This window comes from Cataglyphis hispanica, chromosome 3, assembly GCF_021464435.1.
Source record: "Cataglyphis hispanica isolate Lineage 1 chromosome 3, ULB_Chis1_1.0, whole genome shotgun sequence".
Classification (NCBI taxonomy): Eukaryota; Metazoa; Arthropoda; class Insecta; order Hymenoptera; family Formicidae; genus Cataglyphis; species Cataglyphis hispanica.
The window spans coordinates 5850475-5869004 of NC_065956.1; the positions used below are offsets into that span (position 1 = coordinate 5850475).

At 33.0% G+C, this 18530-nt stretch overlaps 1 protein-coding gene across 4 annotated transcripts in view; it reads right to left on the reverse strand.

The window, feature by feature from the left end:
- The window catches only part of LOC126859468 (potassium voltage-gated channel protein Shab), a 44386-nt gene extending 25922 nt beyond the window's left edge, over positions 1 to 18464 (reverse strand). For all 4 annotated transcript variants that reach the window (XM_050610785.1, XM_050610784.1, XM_050610787.1 and 1 more), the window contains exons 1-3: positions 17371 to 18464; positions 6496 to 7342; positions 4812 to 5113 (exon numbers count right to left, since the gene is read on the reverse strand). In XM_050610785.1, the coding sequence (XP_050466742.1) occupies positions 4812 to 5113; positions 6496 to 7342; positions 17371 to 18459 (2238 nt within the window). In that variant the 5' untranslated portion in view covers positions 18460 to 18464. The remainder of the gene's footprint in view (positions 1 to 4811; positions 5114 to 6495; positions 7343 to 17370) is intronic.
- Positions 18465 to 18530: the final 66 nt, after the last annotated feature.

Consider the following 18530-nt stretch of genomic DNA (forward strand, 5'->3'; position numbering starts at 1 on the left):
TAAATAACTAGATCGAAATTCCGTATATTTTTATTTCACGTTGCATCAAGAGCAACATCAAATATCGTTTATTAACGAAATGATAAATGAATTCAAACAAATGTGCGCGTTGTGATCGTCATCAGCATAGTCAAACAGTCGATAAGAATGTTACGATCGTTCGCAACCGAAAAGAGTGAATGTTGCCAAGAAAAAGAAACATCCAAGGAGGCTGGAATAAAAAGCTTTGCCCAACAGATTAGTATGAAATTCGACAATATTGTTTATCAAAAGAGCAATCGCTGAATTCCGTACACAAATTTGTAAAGTGGCTAATAAAGTGGATAATAAATGCGATGCGTTCAACAAAATTGTTACATTAAACTTTATTACATTATCGCTATATAATTGTAACTTAATCAAAGGTAATAGTTAATTGTTAATCATTCCAGCATCCGTGGAAATTTTTCGTACTATATCGTTCTTTCGGGCTCCGCGTATCATCGGTTCGCTCGCGAACTGAAAAACATTGGGCGAAGGTCGTCCTACTACAAGAAGGATCATATATAGAAAGCAAAAATTAATCATAAAGAACTCATAGAGAGTCTACACGCCAAATTTGGCTTGAAAATGAAACGTTGCGCAAATCTTTTTATATATCTGAGCCCGACTGTGACCAGATCGTCGCAAGTCTAATTCACGCGCGAGAGAGTCTTCCCAAATAATATTCTAATACTTTATATTAATAAAACTTAAAAATTCGCGGGCGAATAAGAGCCAGATAGTAGTGCGTCAGATTCATAGAAAGTAAATTTTTCTCTATACTGTGCACGAAATTTTCTTGGTCTTAGACCAAGAATACTATTAAATCTCAATTCGAGATTTATATTCCCTCTTTATCCCGAAGAAACGAGGATGAAAAAAATATCGGAGCGAAGTCGCTGAATCGGGGATAATATAATTATAATATTCTAATATAACGTAATATATATGTGCAAATGCATCATAAATATTCATTATAAGCACATTTTACATAAGCGATATAATTAACAATGTGTAATATTTATTTACGATGCGAGACTAAAGTCAATTAAATGGCGTAGCATGTGGATGTCTAATTAAAATGTTATTGATCAAGAAAAATTAAATTAATTAGTCGCCTATATTGCATTAAAGATATAATTAGATTCGCAAATGGACTAGCATTATTATTATTGTTGATATAAATATATATAGTAACAGCTCAACTCAAAATAATAATTGAATTATTATAATTATGTCACATAATAAAGTTTTTATCGTAGTTTATATTTTTCTCATAAAATGTTAATAAGAAAAATAAATTAAGCTCACTTGTTTATGAATTGTTTTAAAACATTGAGTAAAACTTTACATATTGTTAATGGAAATTTATATATAAATCTCTTTCAAATGACAGAACATTTTTGAGGTGATATTACAACTTTATTCATTTTAGACAAATATTCCATCTAAATTATAAAAAAAGTTCTAATGGAGATATTAAGGGGCTTGAATGACTGCTCTCGTAAATTACTTAAAAGATATAACACGTCATCAATGAAATAGAGGAAAAATAATAACGTTGTGTAATTTATATTTCAGTAATTATATATAAGTGGATTAGCCATCGCATCGAATGAATGTAGGACTTGCGATCGATAAAGTCGGGGACAGGTACATATCTTTAATACGTTGCTTCTCTATCTCATGACAGATAATAACCTTTCCAATTAAGCAATATACATCGCATAGAGCGATATGGAAACAATTGTGCAAATAAATGTTATGCAAAGAGCGTCAGTTCTTGACGTTATTCGCGATATATCAATTTTTCTATGCAATTGTTAAATATAATACTGTTGCGTTAAAACGTAAAGTCACACATTGTTTTTTTCTTGTGATAAAAGTTACAGATTAAAAATATAGTCAAAAATAATAAAAGACAGAAAAGAAGCGATACAATGATATGATATATATATATCATGAGATATATGATTTTATATTATTATACATTAATTATTATATTTATGTTGTAAAAGAAAAACGATTATAAAAGAAAAATAAAATTCTCCATGAAGACGTTCTGCTCGACTCCATGCGCAAGCATATACGTCTTATATATTCGTCATTCAGAGTAAATATTTTTTCGGTAACGGCACGAGCAGCTTCCGTGCGAGAATACGGAATAATAAGCGATACATACGACAAAAAACGCGATCCGCCCAACGCCATCCCGATGAAATATTTACTCGACTCGCGGAAATCGTGCATCAAACTAGTGAACTCAATATTGCCGGTGGGGGTTTCACCGGTTACGAAAGAGGAAATTGCACACAATTGGCATGGTTCGATCGATATACCGGGGCAAAAACAAGTGTGTGTGATAGACAAAAAAATCACATCGAGCGCCTAACTCTGCAGCAGCGATTCCCAATCTTTTCTTTAAAAATTATTAAAGTTAAAAGTAAAACATGTGTTTTTTTTACTAATCCAAAAACAAAGGATGTGTTTTCAAAATTTTACATAATTTTATAAATCTGTTATATAAATTAAAAATCTTTTATAAATCTTTTGTAAATTATATAATATTGTCCATTGTATATTATGATTACAATATATGTATCGTATACATGTTTGCATAAGTATATTATTCTATATTTTATCATAATAGTAATATGAGATATTTAGAATAATTATGATAGTAAAAAAACAAAAGATTTTTAATTAAAAAAGATGCACCTTTGTTTTTAGTTGCATTACATTAAAATATAAATTTCGATTTTCTCTTTCCTTTTAAAGTATTTGTTTTATTTTTATTAAAAATTTTTTTTTATATGTATATTTGATCTTATATGTATATTTACATCATTTTCATAAATTCTTTCTTTCTTTTTTTCATTGATTGAGAATCACTACTTAATAATACAGCAGAGAATTTTAGGGTTTGCAATTTGTATGTGCTATTCAAGACTACTTAGCGGATACAGACTATCTATATAGGATACATTAAACAAGCTATTAATCATATATGGTCGACAATTATTATTATCTACATTACAATTATTCACCAAATGTTCAATTCCTCTAAATTTAATAAACATGTACTTAATAAAAATTATAATATTATATCTATAAAATTTCTTTCTAAAAAAAAAACTATGTTACAAATTGGCAAAATTATTTAATACAAAATGTTGGATTACTTATACACATATACTTTCGGAAAATATTATTAAAATCCTACCGTAGTAAAAATGGATTTTCTGAAATAATCAATAAAAAAATTATTCAAAGATTATCATATCACACGAGCAAAAAGATGGAGAGATGAAGAGATAATGATCGTCTTCATAAATAATATTATGTTTCCTTTTGATGTAAATTATCCTTTCGAGAGTATATAATGTATTTGCAATGAAATTTGAAATAATATAATAAAATATTTTGACACATCAATTATTTTTACTCTTTTATGTCAGATGATATTATTAATGTATTATATCAATCAACTTTAACTGATAAAAATTAACAATTTTTAAATTTCAAATGTTTTGAGCAAAACTTCAATTAATTTTTATTAATAAATATTAGTAAATAGTATAATTACTATTCATGGAATATTCGCATTGTGGTGAAAAATGATAGTTGGTTAATCACAAATAATTAGATCTAACAACGGTCGCATTGAGGGTAGGAACGGGGTGTGCTCGACGTGCTTCCTTTGTATACACGTAAAAAAAAAAATATATATATATATAGATTGCCCGCATTAAACGCGTTCAACCTCGTCGTCTTATTGTTACGCAACAGTTCGCACAATATAAAAAAATAGAAAAAATAAAAAAACTTTGTAGCTACACGATTTCGACGAGTATGAACTGATTTTTTTATTACTGCGATTGCAATGAATGCGTATTTATAGTTGTAATAACGAATTGACAAATTAAACAGATATACATATATAAATTCCAAAATATGTAAATAATGATACTTTATTAAAAATATATGTTACAGCAAAATTACCCTCGATTGCAAGATAAAAAAAATTTCATTGTCATTTTTTTAATACTTTATTTTAATATTATTATATAACATTTATACAATAAAATGTATTTTAGAGAAGAAAGAGACTTTAAGATCTTTAATTAGAGACCTTTGAATTGTGTAGAACTTAAAATAAGATAGTTATATCGCGCACGGGAAAGATTATATTGGCAGTCCAGTGACGGTTACAGCTCCGTCCGACTAAACGCACATCATTACTACTGGCGAGATCGCGCATCCAGTGCAATCGTCATTGATCTCTATGTATGCGCGTACGGGATGATTCGCTTAAATTTCTGATGCCGAGTCATTTATTATTTTAAATTTTGAAGTTTTACACAATGAAAAAATAATTGCATTCTTTTTTTAATGAGAAAATAATAATTCCAACATTTTTTATATCTCGCTTTACATACCTTTTATCATTGAAAAGATGAAACACTAGATGAAATACTAGATATATGATAATTTTAATATTAATATAAATTACATGTACATTTATGTTCTATAAATTTAGTATACAATAAATTTATTATACATAGATTAAAATTTGAATTAATGCGTGTAGCAAGAAATTCTCAAGAAAAAAATAATCTAGTCTTTTTCTGTTTTTTTTTTTTTTTTGTTACTGTTTTCATTAAAACCTAATTAATGCTGGTTTTCAAGTCACAAATTAATCGGCATCATTACGAACCAGCTCGCCATACGCGTCGTACATAAGCACACGCGAGGTGTTTGTATGTGCACACATTCCACGTGGGACTTACGCTAGACGTGATATTCCCCTGGTTGGCGTGCTGCGCCGGTACCTCGTCTTGATAGTAATCGTCGTTCTGGGCACCTGTTACGCTCTGGGCGAAGTCGAGCAGCCGACGATTCGGGCTGTCGGGCGTAGCGGGCAGGTCGTTGGGCAAGTTTGGGAAGCAAGCGTTGGACGCACTGCGCCGATGTCGCGACAAGCTGTAATGCTCGTAATTGCGATAACAGCCGGGCCCGGTCTGAGCGGGTCCACGGCCACACGCGGACTCCCCCTCTGTACTATTACCATCCACCCCGGACATATTATGACCTGGAAATAGGTTCAGGGTCTGTGTTGTTCCTTGCTAGAGAGCGCAGGCGAAAAATAAGCCGCTGAATAAGCTTCTAGCGAACGAGCTTGGGATGTCGAAAAGAAAAGAGCAAGTGCTATTAATTAAAAAAAAGTTTTTTTTTTAAATAGCGTACTCATTCAGTAATTTAAATTTTTGTATATAAGCTCATAGGAAAGACAAAGGAAAAGAGAAAGAAAAAAAAAAAGAAAAAAAATGTGGATGTATTTATTTAAATATTTAATATATTCTCAGCTCATTATTATTTGATTTGTCAAATCTATGGAAATCTAAGAGACATTAATTCAAATAGAGTTTAAAATGACTAGCTGGATATATCATAATAAATAATCCATTAGTGATAAAATAAATTATAAGCTCTGATAATGATAATTTATTACAAATTAATGTACATTATAATTGTAAATACATTGTAAATAAAACTAAATCTAAATGTTTATTCTGATGTAATTTTTATGAATAAAGATAAACCAACTCTAGATCTGTAGACATTAAATTATTTTCATCTTCAATATTAGATTATATTTTCTTGCAAAAAAAAACTGTAAAAACTGAAATAAAAAAAAAATAATTAAAAAAAATTTAATTCGAAACAATTTGAAGTTAGCAAAAAATTAAAAACTTAAAAGAGCGGAAAATTTTATCAAAAGCATGGAAGCAAAAATTGTTTACTTATGTGGGAATCTATCGAATTGTTACTCTAATAAAACTAATTCCAGATTTTTAGCAAAGAAGAAAAGATTATATATAGGGCGGTATGGTGCATATATGTGCTCGTCGCTGCTCAGAAACGAGTTAATAATATACAGCGATCTACAAGGAAAGGAGATGTCTATTATCCGCGCAATCGCGATAATAGTGTAATCCAATAACGATAAATTTTAGACTTTGCATGCGCCTTTTACCTTGTTCTCGCGCCGGACATTACGTATTACACATGAACGTGCGTGAGGATCGTCGAATCGTGAATTGATTCCGTTACGGTAAGATCTCTCGCATGTCATCTCATCTGAGTCTAATTGAAAACGTAATCGTAGCCTCGATAAAAATCTGGAAAACTAATTGAGGTACGGTAACACGGATATTAGACTCTACGAGCACGAGTCCATTATATATCACGACATCGCGATTAAGGTAAAATGAAGAGAAGAGAAGAAAAAGGAAATAATAGCTAATAAACAAGACGATGCGCGTGCTGCTCCGCAAGTTGGCTCGTAGAAACGCGACGATGATCTCGGGTCGAGGCCGAGTTTGTTCATTGAATAAGTCGATGACGCGAAGCGCATCGTGACACAAAGCAGGTCGCAGATATCCTCCGCGAACGCATCGATCCGTCGCTTACCAGTGTCGACAATGACATCGATGAGATCCATGCTCTTGGCGAAGGCGTCTCTCAGGTTGATGTGATGAAAGGACACGATACTGCCCTCCCTCTTAGCCCTCTCAAGGGCCTCCCGCCTCTTGATGGCCTTCTCTCGTCTCATCTGATTTTTGTAGAATTCGGCGAAGTTGTTGACGATAATGGGAATGGGCAACGCGATTACCAGGACACCACATATACAACACACACTGCCGATCACCTTGCCGAGCGGGGTCGTGGGGTAGATGTCGCCGTATCCGACGGTGGTCATTGTGATACCTGCCCACCAGAAGGTCTCTGGAATGCTTATGAATTTGGTCCCGGGCTCCTCCTTCTCGGCAAAGTAGGCGAGACTCGAGAATATAAGGACGCCCATCGCCAGGAAGAGCATCAGCAGGCCCAGCTCTTTATACGAGTTACGTAGGGTGAAGCCAAGGCTCTGTAACCCGGTCGAGTGGCGGGCCAGCTTCAGAATCCTCAGGATCCGCATTATACGAAAAATTTGCACTACCCTGCGCACGTCCTGGAACTGGTCGTTCGCGTTCTTGTTCGTCTCGACCAGGAACAGAGATACAAAGTATGGCAGTATCGCCAGCAGATCGATCACGTTAAGACCGCCCTTGAAGAATTTCCACTTGTCCGGTGAAGCACTGAACCTAAACAAGTACTCGAGGGTGAACCACGAGATGCATACGGCCTCCACCATAGCGAGCTGCGGATTGTCTTGAAAGTTCCCCTTCTCATCATTCACTTGCATACTAGGAATGGTGTTGAGAGTTAATGCGATCGTCGAAAGCACAATAAAGAGTATTGATATCACAGCTATCACCTGGAAAAGCGACGAGTCAACCGATCAAACGGAGCTAATCAATCGCGAATCTATCTCATCTAAGTGTAAAACACTTTCCTCTTTAAATATTTTTTTTTCTCTGTCCGTCTTTATCTAATCTACCCAAGTATTTTGTATAATACAAGGACGATTTAATAATAAAAATACAGGTGTTGATTATACATGATTTGTATTTAAAACCTCGAAGTCATAGGCATGTATTGTTATACAGGGGAAAGGAATAGTAGCCGTGCAAGCATTGTTGTTTTCCATCCAATGGTATTTGGCAAGCAAATGAAATGGTCGATTGAAAATTATTCCTAAGTTCGTGAAATCATAATGGCACGCACCTCGCGCAAACTTGGAATAATTTTCAATCACACTGGCTATTTCGTTGGCTTGCCAAATTCCACTGGATGGAAAATAACAAGCCCATGCATAGTTACTATTCCTCTCCTCTGTAATAATACATGCTCGTAATTTCGAGGTTGTACACACAGATCACGTATAATCACAACGCCCGTACCTTTATTATCGAATCTCTTACGTATACACACAGTATTAAAAGTTCAAATATTATTGCAATAGCGTATTCATGGATCCAAGCGAGTCGAAAAGTCTTATCATTTTTTCCTCCGACGAACAGTTTCAAAATATCGTTCAAAATATCGTTAAACTTCAATTAAAATCTCGAATGTTACAAAAAAAAGTATTAAATGCTATGTCACATATTCACCCAATCTTTAGTACAATATTTTGACAAATGTTCGTCGAAAAAAAAATAATAAAGAATTTTCTTTTCGATTTCGCATACTCGCTCTTGCAATATTATCTTTTATTTAAAAAAAAAAACCTCATATACATAACTATGCTATCCTTATCGGCTACCATAAAACAGACTGGAGAGTAATAAATAACTCGCTTACATTCTAGCCTCTACGATCAAAAGGTACGAGCTATTATCGTGAACAATAGACACGATTGCTAAGACATATGAAATAATTCAATTATTCCCTAAAATCTCAACATTGTCAATATCAATTATAGATTTTTTTTTTTTAAACCACGATACCATAGAACGTGGTCGAAGAAAACATTGTAAATATAAAAGAAAAATATATATTCGATTCTATATAGATGATAGATACATAGAAAGAAAGACGCGATAAAAATTCAGTCAACGCTGAATATTTGGCAAGCGATAATTGTGATGAAAAAAAAATTAAAAGCTCTCACTGCGCGAAAGAGTATAATACAATAAAATACGAAGCTAATGGAGATACGATAAAACGTATTTTGCAGCAGTAGAAGCAGATATATATATATATATATATATATATATATATATATATATGTATATGTATGTATATGTATGTATATTAATATATATATATTTATATATATAATTTTTTGATATATATATTACACTGTGTATTTATACAGTAAAGCAAGCAATACACTATATAGCGATACACAGAAAGCAATTCTCTGATCGAATATTTTTGTTGTACATTATATTTACGTACAACATGTATGCATAATTTTTACATGAATATATTGAACGCTATAATAATTAACGCGCCATTTTTTTCTACATCCCATAATTCTATTTTGTATAAAAACATTAGTCAAAGCCACTACGATATTTCCTAAAAAATTTAAGCTTGCTGATGAATAATATTGCTGCTCAATTAACACCTAACATCATTAAGGAAATATTATTTGCCGGATATTATTTAGCTCCAAATACAAATTTGCGCTTCCCTGCACGTTTGGAAGAAATAGCACGATAAATGAGTGCGGCTAATTGACTTTGAAGGATTCTTGCAATAGAAGGTTCTTCGCAAAACCAACACAGAGAAAAAGAAAGAGAGAGGAGCCATCGAGGAAGCAAATCCTGATGAAGCGATAACCACCACAAAACGTAAAGAAGAAACGTAATATCACGCTGATGCTTCTGCGAAACTGGACAATCGATTTGGTAACAGGGAATGGATCGTAAAAGTGTATGACGCAACACAACTTGGTTTATCGGGTCTCGTCGTTTAAACGCAGTCTGCCCGACGTCGCTCGACTCACACAAGTTTCATTGTATTGTTTCGGTGGCCAGCATATAAAAATACAGCTGTATGTCCCTTCAAAACCCCGCTCCCTTGTTCGACCTGAATCCCATGTCTCTTGTTTTCCAAGGAGTCACCAACTTTAGTAATATTTTCCCCGCCCCTCCCGTTTTCACACCCCCTTCCCTATTACCACTCTACTTTTATGCCAGTGCAATCGCTACAATGCGAAATCAATTCGCCTATTTGAGGATTCAGCGAAATCATGAGATTATTCAACATAAGATAAAAAAAGAGCTTTGCAATATTTAAATCGCAAGTAAATAAGGGGAGTGCGTATATTCGGGGGCAAATCAAAGATCAATCAGCTTTATCATCTTAATCAGCTTTATATTATTACAACTGCTTATGTGACTTTATATTCTCTTGAAAGATAGTATAATGAATATGAAGAAATAATAATATTAGACGTTAGATTAGATAAAAGATTTAAAAACTCAGATCTATATAAAAAAAACATATTATATAAAAATATTTTATAAAAAGTAGATAAAAAAGATAAATTTTTATGTAAAATCCAAAATTTACTTTTCAATTATTATTATACTATGCCGTATGTCATTGTCGTAATAAAGATTTCACAAAATTTTGACAAAAACCATCTGTTCAAGTAAAAAAAAGGTACTATTATATTTGATTCTGTATTCTTTAATATTCTTTTTGAAGAAAAAGAATTATTATTAACAAACATTTAAAATCATATTTAAATCATGTCAAAAGTACTCTATAAAAACATATAAAAATAATATGTACATTTTTATGCAATTAATTTTTATGAACACACATTGTTTAATATAATTCATATCGAAAAATCCTGAAAAATCATGCTACTTTTGTGAATGAGAAAAGGATCATTTAATTTATCAGATTTGCCCCGAATGTACAGTCTTGTAAGCAAAGATTAAAAAAAAAGCAAAGGGAGAAAAATCTATTTTAACCCTTTGCGATCCAACATTGATTTCAGTAATGATTATCGTCATTAAATATGTTCTTTTAATGTTAATATTAATAATATTATTCAAGACAGATAAAAAATAATTTTTACTATTTGGCAAACTTTATGAAAATTCTAGGAAATAATTTATCAACACTGTAGTTATCGATTCTGTCAAATATTTAAAAAATTAAGAATTGTCAGAAAAGATTGTCAGATCCGTCTCAACATATCATCGCAAAAGGAATAACATACATTATTTAGAAAATTTTGAATGATGGAGATGTCGTATTAAAATCAATGTTTCTGAAAGAAATGTACAATAAAGTGCGTATGTGTATGCATGTAAAGTGTATATATGTGCTAATGGTGGCGACAAGATCGTGTGAAGCAAGTGCGTGCAATGTACTCTGTGTGCGGAATGGAATCCGTTAGTATTGTGTGATAAAGCGAGTTCGTGCGAGTTGTTTTTTCTCGTTTATTACAACGATATTGTATGGATAGAAGAAGCCGAGATAGATTGAGAAAAGTAAGCGGACAAGAAAGGCGGACAAAAATCGTAAGTTCATACATATTATTTAAATTAAAGTGCTGCGGCTCCCCCAGAAGTACAAGCCTATGATGTAATTACAATTATTGTTCGAACAAGTATATCGTTCAGCCGCAAAACGAATAATTTGCAGATCGTCTCTGTAAAATTTATTACGCTTTTAATCATTTCACTCGTTATACGTAATATAGATTAAAATGCGCGCAGTATATCAAGATGTATAAATTCTTTATATAACAATAGTAAGTAAAAGAGTCGAAATATAGAGTAATAAAATATCAGTATTATAATAATAATTTAATAGCATAATTATATATATATATATATATATATATATATATATATATATATATGTGTGTGTGTGTGTGTGTGTGTGTGTGTGTGTGTGTAATTAATTTTGTATATGTAATTATAATAATTTATTGTTACATTAATTAATTTTATTATTCTGTATTTATTATCCTGTATTACAGTCATGCAATTTTAAACAAGGAATCCACACATCAAGACATATAATGCGCGAATAAGATTTGGTCTTTTGAAAAAAAATTGGGCTTATAGTCAATGCATTAAAAACGCAGGAAAATGCTATAGTAATTTTAACGAATGCGTGTGAATAGCTTATTAAAGTGTAAACCACTGATCAAAGAAGATAATATACGTTAATTAGCTATTTTAAAAATATTGCGACAAACGGCGATAGCTTTTATTAGTCATCAAATAATTGCACCAGCCGCATGCAGAAAATAATGGAAGTTTTGACATATTCACCAATATATGATCATTTAATGTAGTACGAAGATATGTACAAATATCCACAAATGATCAAGTTACCAAGTATTTTGCAAACAATTTTGTATCTGAAAAATTGGTCTTTAATTTGATGCATACATAATGTTAATATTTGAATGACTCTTTAAATAAGTATATGTATATGTACATATGATATGTATACATATGATAGACTTAATACATAAAAATATGTGTTACGTACAATATATCTAAAATCTAATATGTGTAAATTTGGCTTCGCCAATTTATGATTATTCAATTCAATAATTCATTTTAATTGCAATATATTTTGCAATCACACATTTATCTTAATATGATGCATTTCCAACATAATGAATCTTTCCATTCCTTTGTTTATAAATATATAAATAAGTTTTTGCAAATTATAATTTTTAAAACTCGCCTAATAAAATTTAATTATAAATATATAAAAAATCTGATAAAAAGCGTTAAGCACAAGACAATTTATTTTACTATTACTTCGAGTTGCATGATTCCGTTATTTTATTTCCAAATATTGATGTACTGTAAATATTATATAATGACCACTGCTATTCTCGTTTATTATTCGCCGGTCGCTTGTTCGTTCAGCCGATTTAATCTACTCGACTTGTAACGATTAAAACGATCGGTATTTGCAAATCTATGCGCAAGTACTATACATTGTCGCGACATTTTACAATATTCTCAAGAGACCAGCGGATCACGGCTGAAGGGTATACTCGTCGGCAATTGTATTATAGTGTTATGACCTCTTACATACTCTAAATATACTCGTTAGATCGATAGTTTCTGTAATATTAATAAGTCCGTTAAAGGGAACACGTTTGGAGACAAAAGCCGAGAAAGGGCCTCGAGAAAATAGAGAGAATCGTGTCTCGATAAAAACTGGTGCACCGATGCGATGCGATGTGTGCGTGTGTGTGTGTGTGTCTTACGGAAGCATTGTGCTGCAGCCGTTATCATACGGGCAAGCAGCGAGATAAGGGCAACAAAAACCGAATGGTTCGGGAGCCACTTCAAGATGTTGGGACGCCGACATTGTTCGAACCAGGCGACTTGGGGGATAATCTTGGAGTAATCTAAATGTATTTTGAGGAAAGGAGAAAGAGAACAAGGGATTAACATTAAAATTTTTCTCGGGAATCCTTGTATCTTTTAAGAGTTAAGAGGGAATAGGAGCAATGTGAAAACCCCGCATAAAACATCTCATCTCAGAGCAATAGTGTGTGCAATGTGTATTGTTTGTGGTGTGTATATATCGAAGATAATACGTTCATGAGATAAAGTGTGGCTTGTTACTGTCAAGAAGATTCTTTCATAAACGATGAGATTGATTATCGAGTCCGTAATCGATTCTCGGCGCGACGTGTGGAACAGAATCCTTATCTTTACGCCATCAGCACAAATGTTATTTAAGCTAATATACTACAAGTTATTCTAGGTACTTTATTTTTTAATAATAAATAATTGAACGGAGAAGAAGAAAACTTAGAATTCCATATATTTTCCTCGATAAAAATATAATTAGATAATATTCTTTTTTACTATAATTTTTTGATTTCCAACCATGTCCTTGTGATAAAGATAAAAATTAAAATCTTGTATTATAAGAATAAGATAAATAGAATTAAATAAAAAAGATTTTTCTTGTCTATTTGTATTATGGTTCATGAAAATCTTTTCATTCCTTTATTACTTGTAAAGACTCGATATTTTGATGTTAAAACAAGAGGCATTTTTTATTTTGGCATTTAAAATTTCCATAACTGAGAAAGTACGCAATTCTAGTATGCTGTTTAATTCATATTTGTCATATACTGGCGTAAAGTGTCACACGATTATCGACATCGAACTCGATATAGGTACATAAGATTGACATTAATAATACAATATGATATGTCTCTTTAGTTATATCACATTCTTAAGACATTTCTATTCGTTAATAATTCGTTAATAATAATTATAATGGGTGTCTCAGAGTCACTTTTCTGTCATCTACTTTTTGACAAATTCGAAATTAATCTGTTTATATATATATATGACAAATTTAAAGAAAGCCTATAATTTATTGCTCTTTTTCGATCTGCATTAAATTTTTTAACAAATAAAAAAATTTAAATTAATTTTTCTTTGAGAGAAAATCCATTTGGAATTAACCAAAAATATAAAAAATTTTAGAAATTTACAATTGCTATTTTTAATAAAAAAAAACTATTTTTTTTCTTGCTTTACTCATTAGAATATTTTATTATAAAAATAATTGCGGCAAATCTGATACACCCTGTATGCAAATTTTTATATTTCGATATATGAATTTGTCTATCATATAAATTTGTATGTACTATATAAATAATACAAAAATAAATAAATAAATTATATGACTTATGTCTTTATATAAGTGCACATAAGGCACGCGTGCGTATATACGTATACATATACTATAATTGTGGTGTCGAATTGAAATCGCTGGTAGCGAAATCATTATTGACGCCTAGGGAGCGGTGTCAAGAAAGAATCAACGTGATACCTGGTAATCGCGTATAAAACACTCCCATTATCATCGATGGCCGATTACACGGCATGACGATTATGCTTGGGGCACAATATGAAAATTGGTTCAAAGCTGGATTGCAATAAGAGGGAAAAGAGATAGAGACAGATTAATACAATATGTTGGGCAACACCACCTAGAAATAAAATACACATTACAGAAATCGACATTAACGCCAGGAAATTATGTGCCAAAATCTACGATATCGTATGCACATACTTACTCATACACTAAAATGTAAGAGCAGACATGTTATATATTTAAATTTATGTTAAATTGTCTAGATATGTTAATGCCAAAGTACAACGCTATCTATGATGTTAATCAATACTCCGAAACTAATATCGAAATGGAAAATTATCTAAAATTACGATTTGATTTATGAATTATGTCAGTTACGCTCAATCGACTCACGCAAATTCGATTTGACAATGTTACTATTTAGAAATTATTCTCAAATAATTTTTTTAAATTATTGCATTTACCATTTTTTACCAACATTCTTATAATAATTTTAATTTATTTTTCTTAACAAAAACGATGCAATCGAAATGATACATCATCTCATATCATATCAGGGCTTGCAATAATAAAAGAAATAAATTGGAAGAATAAATTTTCAACTCGACTGCCTTTTAAATAAAAAATACTTATATAAAGTAGTACGTTATATCTTTCAAAAAAGTTGTAATTATTAACAATCTGATCTGAGCTTCAAACACGTATTATTTCTTTGTGTGTCAGTATAATCATTTATTGTTAGTAACCATAAATAGAAAATTACATCACACATACACATATACAAATATAAGTGATCAATATTAGATATAAGTTTTTCCAATAAAGATATAGTAATTTAAATAGTAATATTGTTTTTAATTGTGTTAATACTCACGTGTCTTAATATTCTAAAAAATGAGTCTAATCATAATAAAATTATGCAGCATTAAATAGTTGCTTCTTTTTCGCGAGAAAAAATATATGTTGTCAGAGAGTCAGTAAAATTGTCTGCGATCTGTCGATCTGTCGATCGAGCGCGTCTTGCAAAATGATCTAATATTAAGACGATGATATGAACTCGAAGTCATATCTTCTTTCTAATCTGTTTGCCTATATAATACGAGCTACGTTGAATCGATGCTGTAATATCGATTTAATAATACCTTTGCTCGAATTAAGGCTCCGGTAAAGAACTGCAAGTGTGGATATATCATTAAGTGGATTAATACAAATGAAAGTTAATTAAAAAGTGTTTGTAATAAACGAAAGAGTTCAGGTGTAATTTCATGATCATGTCATAGAAATCGATTTGCAATCAAGGCGCTTCAAATTTGTGCAAAATTATGCGTGCTGTTCAATGACATTATCAATCCCTAATATCTTAATTTTGCGATACGTCCATAAAAAAATAGTCTGATATGAAGGTCCGATTAGACGAGGAGAGATTACGACAATAATTGCCGACGCGCATATCTTACCGAGACATAAGGAACAGACATAAGGAAAATTTTATTTGATATAAGAACGGAAACATCGCGAATCGTTTGCCATAATGAAAAGGTCACGTTATCAAGTTTGTTAAATGCGAAATTTAATGATCAAAAGAGTCGGTTATGATATCGATTAGTTCAATTTTCCCTTTTTGCTGCGCCATCGTATATTGTACTTACATATATTAGATTTTTAATTGTATAATTGTATATTATTTAAGACTAGATAAAAACATTATTAATAAGAATCAGCGTTCTTTTTATAAACAAGAACATAGATAGAGTTTAAAATATCCCAACTGACATATTTTAAAATATTTAATTTTCAGAAAAACACAAAAATTAAATATTTTTTAATTTATTTGCCATAATAATATTTATTTTTCTAACAAAATAATTATTTTTTAAATTGTCCCGTTTTGTCAATGCTGCTCTTTTGTATGATAAAAATGCGCGCATTTCACACACATATTCTGCAGATATATATTATTATTAATATTACAAAGGTCCAAATAAAATATTTAAAAGAAAAAGACATTTATATAAATATGAAGAGAAAAAAAGACTCAACACAAAGCCATGCATATATATTTCCAAATATAAATATTGATCATAAGTAAACTGCTAAAGATATTAAATAATATAAACGTGATTTTTTCATGACAAGAATCCGTCACATCGCTGGCAATGCAACTTTTAGTACAACTTAACTTATCGGTTAACTTAATTTTTTTGAAATTATTAAAACACATGATCAATCCAAGAAACTGTATACAAGTAACAAACAAATATAATTTCGTTTTGGTAACTTCCCAACATCGTAGTTAGAATCTAGCTATGAAAACGAGCCAGAAAATAGCACGAAAACATGACAATGAAGTGTGTCCTGAAAACAGCGACCTTATTAAAGAGATCATTGTTTAAATATAATCACCTGCTAAACTCTCAAATTGTCATGTATAATTTCTCTAACATATTTTCGTCACAAGCTTCTCGTGTTAAAAACATTTTAAAAAGAGAAACGGGTTAGACTAAAATAGATTAAATTGATCAATGTCGATTAATGTCCTTGTTGTGACAACTCGACCTCTTGGCTCAAATTCAACAATCGTTTCCCGATAACGAATCGCGATTCTACAGAGTGTTCCGTTACAAAATTGAAGATGATAATTCTTCAATAAATTGAATCTGGTATTCACATGTGTCCTTCTTATAAATTATTCATGTGGATAGTCATCTATAGCAATTAAATTACAAAATAAACTTTTTCTTTAAAATGAATACCATAAAAATTATGTAACAAAAAATATTTAAATATATTAGTTATTTATATGTGCGAGTGAATATTAATAGAGTTTGGAAAATATTTGTAGTTTAAGAATTTTAATAAAGGAAAAATAATTTTCTACTAATTCAAAATATATGTTTATATTACTTTTTCTTTTTTCAGGGATATGTATTATATAGATTGTATATATTTTACTCGTTACACGTGACAAAGAAGGCAACGATGCGCGACGTTTCATGACTTCTGTGTTGCGTTTCATCCTTGCGCGCGCGCGCGTGATTTGGTTTTGATACGACTTACCCTTGCCGCGATGGACGTGGTTGGTTTCTCGAGAAGATCCCACAGCCACTTCTGATATTGGGCACATTTTCCCTCGCCAAATTCCTCCTCCTCGCGCTGTCGGAGCGACTCCGCCTCTTTGCGCATCTCCTCGTGCACGTGCTCTTTACGTTGATGATACTTGTGCTGACAACAGCTTTCGAGATAGAGCTCGTCAACGCCCCAGTACGCGAGATCGTCGCTGAACGCCAACACGCACATCTCGTCTACCAGGTGGAGCTTGCCGGTGCGATAAAAGTTAAGGATTGAGCTAAAAGACTTGGGATGCCGATCAAAGAAGTACTCATTGTCGATTAAGGAATAATCGTCGCAGAGCTCAGTGATCGCCTCGTGGGTATTGCAATCCCGTAGTCGACCTAGGCGCGTGTGCGGCAATCGCTCGAGGGTGCGCCAAAGCACCTCGTGCTTCACGCCGCCAACGTTGATCGAGACACGCCGGTTCAGCGCCTTCGATCGCATGATCATGAACGGCTCCGGCGGCAGGGACGTCATCGACCTCGAGAAAGCACGTTGCTGCTGCATCTGCAACGGCAGGGGCGGCGGTAGCGGTGGCGGCGGCGGCGGTGGCGGCGGCGGTGGCGGTGGTGGTAGAGACGGCAGATTTACCGGCGCCGCGGTACCGACCGTTCCTACAGACGACGAAAACGGAGCGTAACGGACTTCCTTGTTCGCGCTTCCTCCACCACTCCCTCCCCCTACTGCTCCTCCTCCACCCATTCCTGCAATTCCCGCGGCTCCTCCGGCACTACCTCCACCGTATCCTATCCCGCCAACCAACCCAACCCCCGATTTAACTCCTGTCGACACGCTGAACCCAAGACCTCCTCCGCCACCGGTGCAGTCGGTGTTCGCGCGACCGGCTGCACCGGGCTGCTGCAACATCGTCGTGCCGCCACCCTCGAACACGTAGCCCTGGTCGGTGCTGATGTAGGGCACCGCACACGACGGCGACGACGATGAGAGCGCCGGGCCGGTGACCACGGCGCTACCATTACGTTCCCCGTCCGCCAGTGTGTTGTCCTCGTCGTCGAGCCGTCTCTCGTTCAGCATCGGACGCGCCGAGCGACGGCGGGTTCAAATCGTTGACCACCAGCGCGATCGCAAAGCGATCCTTCGCGTTG